Genomic DNA, 17,497 nt, shown 5'->3' on the forward strand with positions numbered 1-17,497 from the left:
CTCCCTGTGGTTCCACTCACAAGTAGTTAAGGTATGCAAAGCACCTGTTCAGAACTCAATTTCAGCGCTCAATTGCACATCTTGTTTTGCAAATAGCAGTGTTGAAGTGTGCCTGCTCAGGTTTGTTTGCGGCAACAAATCGGGGGGATCGGCCAGGGTAGGAGTGGATAGGCACTGTCTCCTAATATTATGCCATGCGATCAGTTGGATTAGAGCTCTCTGTATAGAGCACTCTCCCTCAGGATACGCGCATCATGGACAGACCCAGGCCACCTCATGATGCAGTTTGTGATGATGAGGTCATTGTCGCCCACAAGTTGGATGTTGATGCTGTGCCTCCCCTTTCAATTGGCGTACTCCCACTCCCTCTCATGAAGTGCTTGTATATGCACGAGCGCAGTCGATAACCCCAATAGTATTGGGCATGTTTCCTAAAAGAAAAAAACTTGTGCTTGGTCTGGGCAATCTGATCTTCCTTTGGAAATGAAACAAATTGATTGACCAGGCTGGACAATGCGATTGATACGGGTTTCACCACATCACTCATAGTTGATTTGTCGACTCCTATATTGTCACCAACAACTTGGTAGAAAGTCCCAGATGCACAGAAGCGCAATGAGGACCTGTTCTTCCACAGACAGAGCGTGACTCCTTTGGGTTCTGTGGTGAAGTTTTGGCCTGACAAGGTCTGCAATGTAATTAATATCAGCATTCCCAAAGCAAAACCAAGCATACAGTTCCTCAGTGGTGTATTGCTTCAGTGGTTTTGTAAGCTCAATGTACACCCTTTGAGGAAATCCTCTCCTTCCATACTGATGGTGGCAATGGACAATACCTGCCATGTCAGTGCCTCTCTGTAAGTCCTCTGAGAAAGGCTAAATAAGATGGCTGTGTGATTGGTCTTTTCAAACACTCACCCAGTAAACTTCAGTAAGCTGATGTGCTTTGGCTTGTGTTCAGTTAACGCAATCATGCCCAAGGCCTATAAACTCTATGTTCACTACACCAAAGAGGTGGAACCATGGACTCAAAAGGATGTAATTTCATGTTTGAAATATGAAACATGATGATATATGTTACACTGCTGGAGGGTGTTAGGTGCACATTATGCCTCAATAGTAGGAAGTTTTCTAAAAGGGTGGAGAAATGACTAACAAAAAGGAAAAAGACATTTGGGATGATATCACCCAAAATGTGAATGCCATGGGGTGTGGCCAGAATAGGACTACAGAGCAAGTGAAATCTATCTGAAGGCCAGGGCAACAAAGGACCATGCTGAAGCAAGAAAATTTATTGAGGAAGAAGGTGGATCCTCACTTGTAGAGCCAGTAGTTATTGCCACAGGAGCTCAGAAAAGAGGCCAGAAGTGTTCTTTACCAAACAAATATCATGCCTATAAGTCACTTGTTAAACGAAAGAGCGGAAGTACGGATTTATCTGGTAGAGGAACAAATCACTCTTACCCAACTACAGCAAACCAAAGGCAGACTTTAGATCTGCCTCCTAAAAGTAGAGCTTCAAAAAGCTGGACTCTCAACAAATGAAAAACTCTGAACATTCTTTATTTTGTTAACTAATGGACTTTTAGACTTTTTATGATTTCAGGCACATGTTCAAATTATCCACAATGTATTTGTGAATAATGTACACTTGTTTGTTTTTATTTGTTGTGGGTCATATGAGGGGTCTGACTGTGAAAAAGTGAATGTTTGTATTGTTTTATTGTGCTGTTTTATTGTGCTGTTTTCTGTCTCTTCAAATAAAAACACTTAAAGTGACCCCATGCTGGCTATTCTACCTGTTGTTCTTTACATAGCTAGTAGCCTACACTGTGATATGTAGTACCAATTAGAGCACTGGTAAGTCAGATTTGGTAATCTTGAAAAGTTTGTGGATCAGGGTGATCTGAATCAGGGTGATCCAATCCAATGTTGCTTTGAAAAAAAAAACCCTTTGTACATGCCGCCTTCTTTTGCTGTTAATATGGCTAGAGCTAACAACTGGGATTCCACATGGATGGGTAAATTCTCTGTATGATAGGTTTGTGTGTGTGTTCTAAAGTCAGGACAAGGACCACCTTGAATATTACAGATGTTATGTAGTGAATGTAGTTGAAAGTCTCTAGTAGATATATTCCTATGTCTGTGACCTCGATGTTTACACAGAATATAAAATATCTCTATACAACTACTTCTTTATCACAATGTCTTTCTGCTTGTCCTTAGAATGGATGCTGGGATACTCTAGCCCTCCACATAACGGTTTCTGCGGTATGAGTTGTCTCTCTTCCATTGACTTACAATGAGTGCGCCCGGGAGAGTGTCAGAACAACCTGCAAAATAGTACAAAAAGCACTCCTCACTAGTCCAGACCCCTGCTGGTCTTGCTAGGAGACTCTTCTGCCCCTACCAGAGTTAGAGGCCTGCCTGGTGTGAGATCTGATGAGTTTTCTTTCCGACAGTGGGAGCAATGGACCCAGGTGTCTGTTTCAGCGACCCTGGCAGCTGTTGAGGTCATCAGTAGAAGTCTCCAAGGTCCATACCACATTGGTCTGTGCTAAGCTTTTCTTCTATGCTCCTTCACTATCACCCAGTCTCCAACTTTCAGATTGTGTAGGTACCTTTCAAGTGGTGTGGGTAACACCTCTTTCACCTGTGAACATACATGCTCGAAAGTTTTGCACAATTCAGATATATATTTGGCTAATTGATCATCCGCAGGGATCCTTCTACCTGAGGTGACGTAAAAAGGAAGAGAAGCAGTTAATCTCATTAGGAAACCTGTAAAAACTTCCAGAGGGCTTAGCCCTGTTTGTCTATTTGCCCATCCCCTAAGGTATATGAGCACCAATTATAGTGCTTGAACCCAATTAAGGCCTGTATCTGTCATGATTTTAGATCATTTTAGCTTCACTGTCTGATTCAATCTTTCCACAGCCCCTGCTGAGTGGCAGTGGTCGGCACAATGCTGTTTTAAGTCAAAGTTTAATTTTTCAAACAGGTATGTGATTATTAACAAACGGAGTTCCATTTTGTGAAGAAAGTTTCTTAGGGATCCCCCAACAAGGTATTACTTACCAGTTGTTCGGCCACTGTGAGTGCATCCTGTTTCCTGTAAGGAAAACATTCAGGATATTTTGAAAACATCTCAACAATCATTAAGCAATAACTGTATCCTTGAACAGGGGAAAATTCAATAAATTCCAATCTCATGTGTGTGCCTTGCACTTACATACTGAAACAGATTTAGGCAGTTTGACAGCTTCTAACAAATTTATGATCAGGACTTTGTGAGAAATTGGTTAGCCTGACAAGGAGAGAAACCGTCGGTGTTCATACGACACCCCAGTGTCATACAAAAGCATAATTACTCTCAGTAAAATCAGCCAATGTTTCACCCTCTGTAAGAATAGTCTCAGTGACAGAGTATTGATCAAATACAGCATATGCAGATGAAGGTGAACCATGAGACAGTCTCAGACTAGAACCATCAACAAAATAAATACAATCAGTATTCAAATTAGGAACATCAGTCAAGTCAGGTCTGGGTGTGGTACACCATCTTCGAGTGTAGGGAGTAGGGTGGCTGGGTTTAGAATGATACACCTGTATATGGTAATTTTTTGTAGAGTAAACAACATGTTATGGATTGTAAGCAGTCTAGCATTAGGCAAATGCATAGTTCTAGTGCTAGTAATAATTTTATGCACATCATGTGGCACATGTACCTTGAGGTCATGCATAGCAACTAAATTAGAAGCACAAAGGACAGCTTCTGTGGCAGCTGTCAGATCTCATACAGGGTGGATGTCCATGCATTAAGTAATCAAGATGTTTAGAATAATATGCAACGGGTTTCCATTTTTAACCACGTGATAAGGTTTTATGACACCAGACATGTAAATATAACCTGCATGGCTTGAAATAGTCAGAATCAGTCTTCCGTAAGCATGGAGAACTAGCCCCAGCAGTTTTAAGGCACACAAAAGCAGCCGTAGCCTCCTCTGTCTGAGTGACTGCGTCAGTCACTTGAAGAGGATGTTTGTGAGCCAAATTTGAAAATGGTTGTGAAATAATCAGGTATCCAAACAGGATAATAATTCATCATGCCAAGAAGGGACATAACCTGCTTCTTGGTGCATGGTTTAGGCAACTTGGAAATGGAGATTATGCTGTCTGGGTTAATCTATCCAGGGCCGGTTCCAGACATTTGGAGGCCCCCTGGCCTCCTTCCCTGCACATTTCAGAATAAATAAAAAGCACTTGAAACAAATAAAATTTCTAGCCTTTTTATTTATACAAAACCTGTTATCATTACTTGTATATATTTACTTAAATGTGCATATTAATTAAACTTTAACTAAGGTCAACACTAAAAAAATATGAAAGGTCATCTGGACCAGCTCTTCTTCTCAGTAATTTATTTACAGTAACACACTTACCCACTATTTGGGATAACAAATATTTTTGCCTAGGGTAAGATGTCATTTTTCTAGCTGGAGATGGACACAATTTCCCCCTCTTACTGAAGCAATATAGGCTAGACTGTCATATTATCTATTGCATTTAGAATAGTTAACTTAAATTGTATTTGTATGCTTAAACTGTATTTATTCAGTAAATACAACAGCACAACTTATTTGAAAACTAAAAAAAAGTATGAAGCAGGTTATTATGATAATGTAAACATCAACGGAATTTATACAGACAGTTGAGGTACTTTTTTGAAATAATAAACAATGGTCTAGCCTAGCTGCGATTGCTGTTGTTATTAAACTTTTACATTTTCTTTAGTATTTTGAAAATCAGCTCCTACTGATTCACTGTACAGTCGATCAGCTCGGATTCAAAGCGTCATACATGAATTTAACGTGTCACGGCGCTCGCGCTGTTTTGAACTGAGAATAAACCGGCTGCAAATAATGATCCATCTTCAAATGGCGCTGACGCTAATCGGCAGAATAAGGCTCCGTTTATTTTAATATACATTTACAATCAAAAATACATGATGACAGCTCAAATACCTGCATCACGAGCTGTGCTTTCTTTGTTTCTTTTGAGTATAGGTTTGTTACGGTTATGGAGGCCCCGCCCTCAAGCCTTGAGGCCCTAGGCAATTGCCTGCTCTGCCTATAGCTAGTGCCGGCCCTGAATCTATCTATCCAATCAGTACATGTTAGAGCAGTTTTAACCCATTTTCCAACTTCCTTCCAACTGCCTACCTTTTTAGCCATTGAGATATGAGGCACACTTTCCTCAGCTCTAAATAGAGTTTGCTCCTCCTAAATAGAGTTTGCTCCTCACAGTATCGACATGCCTATAAATTGATTGCTCTGAAATATGTTGCTAATTGTTAGAGTTTCATTTAGAGGTCCTGGAAACCATTCATTCTCATAAGTGGCCTCAGGACCACTAATCTGGAGGAACAGATTAGTACAATGCAAAAACTCAGGCATTTCCCAACCTTTGGTATTCATCCCAGAATACAGAAACTGATAAACAGCACAGTCTGTGACATTCCATGAGTAAAAACATGGGTCAGGATGACACAGTGAAAACAGACCAATTTCATGATTATGTACATCTACCTTGACATGAAGTTTGGATGCTGAATCTTGTTAATAAGTCTTACCCATAAGGTTAACTGGACAACCTGATTAATCATCTTAGTTCCTTGTTTAGTGGCTAATGGCTGGCTAAATGGTTCAACCACACGAAGCCCTGATGATCCTACAGTAATAACTGAATCAGAACTTAATGTCACATGTGGGAAATTAGATGTTTAGATTAAGCTGCCTGCATTCTCCACCAAAATATGTAGGAGATTAGCAGATCAGCTCAGAACGGGAAATTCTGCGAACTTAACATTTTAATAGCTGAACAACTATTCATCCAGTGATAAGCTGAAATTAGTATATTTGTTAATTGCCACCAGCAATAATATCCTAAATATAGCGAAAACACTATACCGAGACCACAGTAACAAGATCGGCAGTTTAAGGCAATAAATTATAAGCACAGAGACACTTGCCTTTAAAATCAGATGAGACTTTATTACTATTCGAAAACACAGAAACTAATCTAACACAAACACATGGATGCACACACATAAAGGTCAAACAGAGAAGAGTTTTGAACAGAGAATGAATGAAGTCCCGAGTTTCTAGGAGTGTATGCTGTTTCTCAGACCAAGACCGGAACGAACCATTAACTTATCAGTTTAACCATTGTTTCATTTAGAAGGGCTTTAAACTTTACATTAAATTCACCAGTTCAGCTAGAATCTGGAGGCACTGTACTTGCGTTTACATGCGTCTTGGAAGCCCAATCAGGATAATGACTGGAATGAGGCATGTACCCGGCGGAGTCTCAGAGGCGGATTGCAGGAAGGGTGCTTTTGGTTTACGGATTGCAGCAGTTCTTTGGTACTATTACGACTGGAGTCGGGAGGCTTCACACGAACCGGTCGTTACAGACTTGGCTGAGGCTCAGAACAAGCATGATCTCCTTGTGGTGTCAAGGAATGAGAACTTCTGAAGCTCTTGGTTGATGAGAACTCCTGGTGACTTGTTGGAAGAGACTCCTGAAGATGTTTGTAGAAGAGAGCTCCCTGAAGATGTTGATGGAAGAGAATTCCTGCAGATGTTGGAAGAGACTCCTGAGTTGTGGATGGATGAGACCCGTGGAGCTCTTAGTGGAGAGATCTCCTGGTGATGTTGTTGGAAGAGACTCAGGATTTCCTTTGTGTCAGGGGGTTTAACCCTTTCCAGTTGGGATGACCCCAAAGTACTTGCTCCAATCAGCAAACTGCATTCTCCTCCTCTGACACTAATTAGCATACTGGCCTCTGAGTTATGCGCTCTTTCTAACTTTCCAAGGTAAAGTTAGAACTTTGGCCAGGAATATGGTAACATGCATATAATACATTGTACTCGAATTCACATTATACCAACCCTTAGGAAATTCAATAGCGAACACACACATACCAAACATCACATACCTGCTGTTATTGATAGACTCATTAACACTTTGATGCCTGTTAAATGATCAAAAGCATCACAATGACCTGGTGGCTATAGGCATGATACATATAAGGAATGACATTAAAAAGGCAACAAGTTTTTCAAACTATGGTGCATCATTAAGGCCAAAAGTCATTGGCCTTACAGGAGATGGAAGGTAACTTGATGCATTTGTTAAAGCTGGGTTCTGTGGAATGTGTGAATGGTGGTGAACTTTGTGAAGAACAAAGGTCTCATTACAGTCCTCAGCCTGTGTTAAGCCTTTCTTGAGGACTCCCTGGGTGAGTCACCCTCCTTTTTGGCCTTAAGTTTGCAGATTTATGGCTGAAGGTCCTTGGGTCTTATCCTGTGGACCAGCCATCTGGTCTTGGCCAATGGCCTAAATCAGTAGGCTTGACAGGGCTCCTCTTGGTTGAGAGGGTTCTTGTCAGGGATGTCCTATCACTTGTCAATTGTTGACAGGACAGTTGAAATCCAGCAATCAGTAAAGAAGCTGTAATTAACTTGGCTCCACAAAGTCTGTGGGTGGGGCTCATGGTTTTTTGGTTTCCTTGCTGCCTGTTCCCTTACAATCCTACACAGTGTTTTAGACAACACTGAACATGTGGCTCCTATATCTACTGGAAAGGGAATTAGTTTACCTTTAACAGTTAATTTAATGAATGGCTCTTTTTTAGAGTCAGTGGTTAACTGTAAATTTTGATATAAGGCAGTCTGTTCCCTCACCTCATCCTATCCTGATTTGGAGCTGCCACAGAAAATTTGAGAACCTGTTGTTCTTGATTATTTGACAGTTGAGGACAATTTTAATAAGATGGCCTAGCTGGCCACAATGAAAACAGGCAACATAAGTGCCCCTACCTTGAAAACGACCACGTCCTCTACCATGATTTTGAACTTGGCCTCACCCAAATCCTCCACGAAAATCACCAGATCCCCTTCCATTCTGTGTTTCGCTTTGATAAAACTGAAGCTGTGCCATCTAAAGGGAGTTTTGAGCCTTGCTCTGTTTATCTGTTTAAGCATGGATAGCATGAGCCACCAGATCATAGTCTTTGTTTTGCCAGCCAGTGCAGGAACTCTTTGCCATGACACCAATCTTCTTATCCAATCTCTGAGCCAAGACTTGCCTTATGTATTCTTTTTTGTCCTCATCGCTAACCAGTTGTGATTGTTCACAGCTGCAGTTAAAGGTCAATGAATTCCTCCCCTGTTTCTCCAGTCCTGTGTAGGCAATTACTGACTTTATGCCAGTCTCTGGTTACCAGGAAAGTATCCCAGATTCCAGATTAAATCAGGTGTGTCCAGTTGGTGGGACAGCTATTTGGATATGTATTTGCTGCTGGATCCCATGGGTGTTGCATGCTTCGTCAGAGTTGTTCCCACTTGAGCTCAAAGACTAGCCATGAGTTTAGTTCTCTCCTGGTTGTGCAGTCTGACCATATCATTGAGAGTTTCCTTTATTCCTTTAAGTCCTTTGCATTGTGCAAAGTTAAGCTTGGGACTTGTAATGTCAGTTACAGTTTCAAAATGACAGTTTGAGTGGCCTGTGAACATACATGCCTTGGGGATGAACCCCTCCACCCTTGATAGTCTGTACAGCCCGCAGGTTTGGCAATTGGTTCAGGGCATATGTAGCAGGGGCCCCTGAGAGGATTGATACTGGAAGTTTGACCTGGTGGTACCTGACTTAGTTGGACCCTCACCAGATGTCGCTGGCTTTTCTGGTTCCATGTTGTCACTGCCCGTTGATAATGTCAGTAATTCTTTAGCAAGTTTCTGTTAATCTACGCCCATGGTTTCTTAGTCCTCATCAGTTTTTGGTTAAGACATAAAGGGGGCTGGAGGTGCTGAGGGAGACAGCGAGCTGACTGTAGATGACAGGGATGAAGGCTCTGGACGCTCGTGAGGGTAAGGAGGAGGTGCCGTTATCTGTGGATACAAAGACAACCTCTCTGACCTGTTCAAAGAAAAAGAAACAGAAATACATTTCCTTCCCTCACTCTGTCTAAATTTGAAACAGGAGAAAAGGTCAAATACAACGGCACAACATCCTACTGACCATTCGCAATTATGTGTACCATTACTTGAAAACCCCTAATTTAGATTGAGCTGTCCGCTCAAGTCTTTGCACTCTCTTTTCTTTCTTTACACCTTAGTATGTCTACCAAGAGGGTTGCAGTTAAATACTAAGTTCCAAAATCAGTACATGGCCAGATGTTTAAAACTCTGTGCAACTTAACAGTAAATCTCAACATTTAGTGCAAGTCCTCTGACTCTTCTCAAAATATTGTACTTTAGCAGATCAATGTTTCAAAGTTGAAGTCAAAGTCAATTTTATTGTCAATTCTGCCACATGTTCAGCACATACAGAGAATTGAAATTATGTTACTCTCAGACCCTAGGTGCATACAGATAACACACACACACAAAAAAAAAAGTATGTAAAAATACAAATGGAAATGCAAATGGATACATATAAATGTATATGTTACATATAAATGTTTATCCTACTTACTGAATTTATGGCTCCATCACTCAGTGGGGCAGCCGCTGAAGTTCAGGAGAGTGTCTCAGTTGCTGAGAAAAATCTGACTCTTTTCCAATTTGTAGTTGTGTGTTCCTTTAATCTTTATTTCAGGCCATCACCTCCACTGAGATGTTGGAGCCCACCCAGGGATGCCAAAAATATGTTGCAAAACGAGAAACCACTGCTGACACTTGAATATGCAAAACGAGAAACCACTGCTGACACTTGAATATGCTCAAGCAAATATATAATTCAATCATCAAGAGCCTGGGTAGCCTCTCTTATTCTACTGTACCATATCTTACCTCAGAGTGCTATGAGGATTGAAATGAAAAACAGTAGTATATCTGGTTACATTCACGAATTATGTACATTGTAGAGAACAAAGAAAATCAACATCTTATTGGGTGACAGATTACAATAATTATTATGTTTTAATAACACCCTATGTCTTATCCTTACATGGTCTTGTTCCTCATTACATAACATAACATACTCATCATCATCTTTCTCACTGCGTCCCATAATAGTTGTTTTCCTTACAGAATGTCAACTTCACCTTGTTGCACTGTTCCTTCTAGTGCAGCCTTCTCAAGTGTTCATTCGTCCTCCTTTACCACAGTTTTGTATGTATGACCACCAAAGAAACACAACATCATTGGTCATGTGTTTAACAATTTACCCACTTGGTCAGGCATACAGTCATCCCAAACGGAATAAAACATTATTCATGTAGAACTGAAGGAAATAACAAAGTTAATATCTATATGTGTTGTCTTGAAGGTCATTTACATTTTTATAATCAGGCCTCCGGGCGCAAAACTTGATAAAACGCGTTTAATTCCGCCCCGTGGTACTCCATGCTTTAGCCGCTTTATAATACGTTCAGATATTAAGGAGCAAAGCGCACTTGTGTGTCTCCCTCAGATGACTCCATTCCGCGCACTGGAGTACACACTAGAGTCAGTCTGAAATCGATCGCTGGCTTCAAACCGACGCTGTGTCACTGTGTCAGAGCGCGACTCCGCGCCAACGACTCCGAGGCGAGTCCTGTGGGTCTCAAAACGACTTTGGCCCAAACTAAACTTTGAGTCGTTGGCTATCTGGGTAGGTACCAGACCAAAATCAAATTTTACGCAAAATTATTTCACCGGTTTAACGTGTATGTTTCGACATGTTTTGGCACCAACAACCTTCGGCAGAGAACGAACTTGTGAAGCTTTATGCAAAAAAAAAAAAAAAAAAAAAAAAAACATCAACAAGGTAGCACTGCTGATCACGTGGTTCACTGCCAAAAATATCAGCCAATCAGAACAGGAAACAGCGGACGGTGGCGTTAAGTAGCTCGTGTGACTAATGCTCGTCATATGACTAGGCCACAAATGGAGTCGTTTACAACGAATTGAACGTGTATCAGAAATTAATTAGAAAACGAGGATTTTAAAGTGAAATAACAGGCCCAATATGCCACCTACGCTGTTTCACAAGCTTTTCAATAAAAGAAATGCTTTTACGCCGCCGTCGAAGTGCGACAAGGACGAATCCGCGTTCAGGTACTTATGGATATTTACATTTACGTTTACGGCATTTGGCAGACGCCCTTATCCAGAGCGACTTACAGAAGTGCTTTGAAGTCTTTATCAGTAAATACATCCTGACACTGGATCACTAGGAGTACAGTCTAATCAGTCTTATTATTTGCTAGCCGAGCGGCTTTTCCGCACCGCCACAGCAGCGAAAGAACTAAATGGCCATGTCCCAAATCGCATAGCTGCCGCACTAAATAATAAATAGTCAGTCAGGACGTACAAATTCTAGCAAAATATTTTGTACGGTAGTGTGCGATTTACACTGACGTGGTCCGTTGAAATTTACACAAGGATTAAATTCTCTTGTTTATCGAATTCATTATATCTATCTGTCAAAAATGTTCACTAGCGATAATAAACAATGTTTGCGTCACACTAGTACCTAACATTGCTAGCTAGGATGCTAGCTGTCTTTTACTGTCGCCGTTTTATTGATGGGCGAAGATTCGGGTCGATGCAACAACACTGAGCAGTAAAGATTTGCAAAAAAAAAATAATAATAATAAAAAATAGTATTTACACTGCACCACGCCATAGTCTAATGAAACGGTACTTTCGTGATGTGCGAGATAAGTTAAATCATCTGGAAAAGAAACACTTCTGGCTAAATGCAGCTTGCGTTCCAGTTTTTTTTTCTTTGAAACTTCTTTGTTTTGGAAGTGTAATACACTGTTTAGGCTGTAGAAGGCAATATTCCATACCCTACAAAGTGTACGGAGTATGTAGCTATTCGGGATTGAGTCTGGCTAGCTGTACTTGAATATGGCGTGTGACTCGTTGGTGGAGCAGCTTAGGGTACTTGGCAACTTTTATGCTTACTTGTACCTATAGCTGCTGTACATTTCCAGATAAAGTATTATAATAACCAGAACGGTAGTGTGGTACCAGGCGTGCAAGATGTAGAAGTCTTTAAATTTTACTTACGGGGTACTTGAATAAAAATCTTAGAGGTCAACTTACTAAATTTCCACAGAATTGAAGGTGTGTAAAGGACAAATAAGTGAAACAAATCCCATGCATCACATGAAGAACAAGATGAGGCAAATGTACAAACTACAAGTCCCCAAATAACCATGTACAAAAAACAGTGAATTTGTTTCTGTTAGCGAAGTTTTAAACTTGGGAACAAAAGGTGAAATGGCCAGATGGAGATCTTCTGCAGTATGAATTCATTATATTCATAGTTTAAAATGCAAATAGTATGTTGAGGCAAATGGTAAGAATGTGAAAGGCCACCTTCTGCAGGAGAGGAACATTTACTGCAGTAGCCATCCAGAAAGTTTCAGGGTTACATTGAGCTTCCTGCAGAGCAATGTTTTCTTGACACTCAATCAACTCTGTGTGCAGAGGAGCAGTATTGGCATATGGGCAGACATTTTGTGCTTCCGCTTAGAATTCTGAGACATTTTTCACTAGAAATGGGTTTTCAATGCACAGTAAGACTTGTGTAGCAAGGATGAACTCTTCAAAGCAAGTTTTGAAATTTTTAATTTTCCAGTAATTCAACATGGTTCTGAGAGTGATATTGTCCCTTGGCTTGTTCCAAAAGTTTTGGGAAATGGACCATGTCCTCCTGTATGTCAATTCTGAACACCTCAAGCTTCCTCTGGGAAGCACACGCTGCTGACCTGAGGTCACACAGTATTGTTTCTGTCTTGGAGTATGGCATTTAATTCATTAAGATGGGATGTTATATCAGTCAAAATGTGACAGTGTTCATTTTCTCTTTATTCTGCATGAAACTGCAAATTGATGAGCTTTTCAGTCTTGGTCTTTCAGGCGATGGTCTTTCAAGCGCTGCACCAATCCGCCCTCTCTCCCAATCATGGATGGTGCTTCTTCAGTAATAATGGACTCTACTTGTTTAAAATGTATACCTCTCTCACTCAGCAGCTGCATTATGGCTTCGTAAAGGTCCTCCTCTCTTGTGTGACCATGCAGGTTTATCAGCCCTTAAACATCAGTCACAAAACTTGCCTTTTTCTTCATCATAAAATTGAACAAAGACAATCAGCAGTGTATTGTCTGAGTTGTCTGTTGATTCATTCACAGCCAGTGAAATGGACTTAACCTTTGTTATAGGATAACTAAGATGTCTTTACGCCGGTACTTCTGTTTTTCTTTCTGCAGTGGAATCTGAACAGGGAATTTGCCGTATTTTTCTGCCATTTCATATTTTAGTTTTCCATCAAGTATGGCATCTGTCACTTCACTTATACACTCTTATTATTTCAGCATAAGAGAAAGGTTTCTTGCGTTTGCCCAAGACCCATGCCACTCTAAGTAATTGAAATTGCATACTTGGTCTCATAGTGGTACTTGACATCACCACTCTTCACAAGGGTCACGGGTTTCATTACAAATTATTGTCGGCTTTGTGGTTCTCTTAGGGAGAATGAACACATTTTTTTTAGTCCACTCTTCTCTAAATGAGTTAAATGAGTTTTAAATGAGTCTTTGTCTGCTTTTTTTTTTTTCTTCTTGGTACTGAGCAATTTTGAACACACCATTTAACATTCTGAATGCAATATTAGCCTACTGTTGCCGATTAGCTAAAAAGCTTTTGATGAGCTATTAAACTTAAGTACCTGTCTCAGTTATGTATGTGGTCATAGAAACTGTTTTACAGGTTCCTTGATTGGAAGAATTGAAAGGACAGCATGCAAATTTCACTTTGAGATTTTGTACTCTAAAATGTATTTATTTTGGTCAAATTTGGTCAGAATGTTCCTTAGATCCTCCCCAATCGGTGTGCCAAATTTCACAATGTTTTACTAAACACTTCTATGGGCTGCCATAGACACCCTAGCAAGAAGAAGCAGAAGAATAATAATAAGAAAAGATAGAATAAAAATAGGGTGCCTATGCACCTCAAGTGCTTGCCCCCCCAATTATCTGCGGCAGCTAGGTGTGTTATGCACCTTACCATTTTATCACTTATAAAATTTATACAGTTTCCTCTGAAAGTATTGGAACAGAAAGGACAATTCTTTTGTTTTTGCTATATGCTGAAAACATTTGGGTTTTTATCTCAAAAGGTGAATGAGATCACAGAGCAGAATTTCAGCTTTCATTTAATCTTTGGTTGCATCTAATGGTTGCATTAGATGTAAAGTTGTTTGCGATAATTGCAGCAAGCGACCTACTGACGACACCAAACTGTTGCATGCTTTTCCAGGCTTGTATTGCAGCTTTATGTTGTTTTGTTTTGGGGGGGTTTCCTCACTTCAGTCTCCTGTTCCGGAGGAAAATGCATGCACACCTGGCTTAAAGTCTATTGATTGACTTGGCCAGTCCTTCCACCTTTACCCCTGATGAAGTTCTTTGTTGTGTTGGCACTGTGTTTTGGGTCATTGTCTTGCTGCATGATTAAGTTACTCCCAATTAGATTGGATGCATTTGTCTGTAAATTGGCAGACAGAATGTTTCTGTAGACTTCTGAATTCGTTCTGCTTCTACCATCATGAGTTACATCAATAATGATTAGTGAGCCTGTTTCAGATGCAGCCATGCAAGATCAAGCCATGACACTACCTCCACCATGCTTGACCGATGAGCTTGTGTGTTTTGGATCATGAGCTGATCCTTTCTTACTCAACACTTTGGCCTCTCCATCACTTTGGTAGAGGTTAATCTTGGTTGCAGAACTTGTGTGGCTGTATTTCTCTGTATTTCTTTGTGAATTCCAATCTGGCCTTCCGATTCTTACTGCTGATGAGGGATTTGCATCTTGTGGTATGGCCTCTATATTTCTGCTCTCAAAGTCTTTGTCAAATGGTAGATTGTGATACCTTCACCCCTGCCCTGTGGAGTTTTTTGTCATTAACTGTTTTTGGGGTTTTCTTCACAGCTCTCTCAATGTTTGTCATCAACTGCTGCTGTTTTCCTTGGCTGACCTGTTCAATGTCTGGTTGTTTGCACACCAGTGGTTTCTTTTTTTTTTTTCAGGACATTCAAATTGTTCAAATTATTGGCTATGCCCAATACTTGTGCAATGGCTCTGGTTGATTTTCCCTCTTTTCTCAGCTTCACAATGGCTTGCTTTTCTCCCATAAACAGCTGTCTGGTCTTCATGTTGGGTTATCTTTTTTTTTTTTTTTTTTTTTTTTTGCAGTCTTCACACGCAAAACCCAGGGCTCAGACCAAGAGTAGGTCTTCAGAGCTATCATTTGCCTAAACAGTCAATCTAACAGGGCACACCTGGGCAACAAGAAATACCTGTCCGTCACATGATCCAATATTTTTGATAACTGGGTGGGTTCAAGTAAAGGGTGCCATGTTCTAAGTTGCTTAAGACATCTAGATGTAAAGTCAGGAAATTTCTCATTCATCTTTTGATCTCAAACCCAAATGTCTTCAGTGTATAGCAAAAACAAAAGAAGTGACCTTGCCGTTCCAATACTTTCGGAGGTGACTGTATGACTGTTATAAAAATTATTTACAAATTATAAGAATGCAATTAAAATGAAGGTTTCAAGATACTGGCTTTCCAGTTTCCTCTCTATTTGGGCCTTGAATAATTCTTTGCTAAATTCACCTGCTTTAGTTTACTTTTCTTCTTTTTAGCCTACCTTACTAATTTATAGTCTGCTAAACTAGCATATTCATTTATCCAGCTGGATTCGCTTAGCAATAATGATAACGGCAAGGTTTAATCATTAGTATTGTTTAACATCAAGTTGTTTAATTTAACCATACAGGCTTAACTACCTGTTCTACCAATTTGCAAGAGAATGTCAATTCTTCTTGGTTCTTGAGAGGCTTGTAGCTTGCAACAGTTTTAAAATTAAAAAAAAAAAAAAATTAAATTAAAAAAAAAAAAAAATCACAAAGGTGCTCATTGGAGCTACTGACTATACGCCTCTGAACTACACAATTTTTAGGCAAGTGGTATTTCTCAGCTTTAAGTTTATTGGTAAACACACACAGTTGTCTCAGTTGATCCTAAATGTTTTTCACATCAAAATAGAATGTTCTGAACAATTAAACTTCACCTGAAAATATTTATACCCAGTGAGCATTCAGGTTTATATGGTTAAGAGTTGGATAATATGCATAGAAATAATGATCAGATCATAATACAGACTTGCCTAATAATTGTGCACGCAGTGTATACTCTGCCATCTCAAAGGATCAGCAAAAGGGGTTGTGACACAAGGCACCATCTTTGGGGGAAGCACCACGCTGACTATGCATCCGCTACAATGGTACCAGATTGCATGTGAAGTGATTCTTGAGATAAACATCTTTAGTCTTTTACAAAAGAAATACTGTATTTTATAAAATGCACCATATACAATGCACTTTGCCAGAGAGAGGCTATAATATGTAGCAAGGGAGGAGTGAATACCTTAGACAGAGGGAGAAATTTTTGTCTGTGGCAGAATGTGGAAACTATAAATAAAAACATGAAGGTGTTTTATTGTTTATACAGATTATGCATCAATTTAGACAAGGTTGTAGTTGCTTGTCTCAGATTCTGTAAAGTTTGTAAAATATTTTGGCTGAATTCTAACATCACATTTTTTTTCACTCCCTTGGAAAATGTTTTCTAATTAAAAAAAGCCATCTTTAGAATTTACTATCAAAGTCTACCAAATTTAGCTAGGACTAATATTTCTAGAGAATCTTCTTAATGCTCAGAAGTCACTACAGAAGACCATTTTTTTTGCCCCTCAAAATGGGGCAATGTGCAAATTTTTCCAAAAATTTGTGATATTAGGGACTTCCAATCCTCCCATTAATAGACAGAAATGCTAGAAATCATGACCTGTGCTTAAAAATACTATATTTCATTGACTTTGTGTCAAATCTGAGGTCGGAACAGCCAATAGAATTCAAGATATTGACAAAATTTATAAGATAAGTTAAAAGATTTGTGCTAATTTGATGTGCCCATATGATGTTGACTCACTAGCAGAATCATGAAAAATTGTCAAATATATTTAAAGTATGGTCAAATGTTCTATGTTGCTAGGTCCTTTCATGTTATCTTCATATTCAAACTTAACAACATCAGGCCACATTTTTCATGGAATTGACTGTACCCATTTACATAAACTGGCCATATGTATAACTTTATAAAGTGCTACAAGCCCTTTAAATGTGTTCAATGTCAGCAACCTTCATTTATTTGAATTATAAAGAACACAGTTCAATCTCAGAAATAACAAGTTATAAAGAAAAACGTACATAATTCCATAAGATCCTATATAGACTCTATACATATTAGCACTGTTCTCAAACATTTGGAAATAATACTGCTGGTACGTGCCATGTGGAGTTTTCATGACTGTAATGATCGTCACTGATTGTTTGCAAAGAAATTGTCAAAGGCTAGTCTAAGATCTGTGCTGA

General features: G+C 39.6%; 1 protein-coding gene and 1 long non-coding RNA gene across 8 annotated transcripts in view; one reads left to right on the top strand and one right to left on the bottom strand.

Annotated features, from left to right (window-relative positions):
• Window positions 1-1,624: 1,624 nt before the first annotated feature.
• LOC117599150 (uncharacterized) lies at window positions 1,625-10,500 on the bottom strand. The gene is made up of 2 exons (XR_008303808.1): window positions 9,540-10,500; window positions 1,625-8,981 (listed from the first exon to the last, which is right to left on the bottom strand). It is a non-coding gene; the product is annotated as an uncharacterized LOC117599150 (long non-coding RNA).
• A 19-nt stretch (window positions 10,501-10,519) lies between these two features.
• The window catches only part of fnip1 (folliculin interacting protein 1), an 83,100-nt gene continuing 76,122 nt past the window's right edge, over window positions 10,520-17,497 (top strand). For 5 of the 7 annotated variants that reach the window (XM_026941087.3, XM_026941089.3, XM_026941085.3 and 2 more), the window contains exon 1: window positions 10,861-11,104. In XM_026941087.3, the coding sequence (XP_026796888.1) occupies window positions 11,016-11,104 (89 nt within the window). In that variant the 5' untranslated portion in view covers window positions 10,861-11,015. Of the gene's footprint in view, window positions 10,659-10,860; window positions 11,105-17,497 lie in introns of those variants that run through there. The other 2 variants (XM_034311166.2, XM_034311167.2) reach the window with 2 other exon arrangements.

Source organism: Pangasianodon hypophthalmus, chromosome 15 (assembly GCF_027358585.1).
Source record: "Pangasianodon hypophthalmus isolate fPanHyp1 chromosome 15, fPanHyp1.pri, whole genome shotgun sequence".
NCBI classification, from domain to species: Eukaryota; Metazoa; Chordata; class Actinopteri; order Siluriformes; family Pangasiidae; genus Pangasianodon; species Pangasianodon hypophthalmus.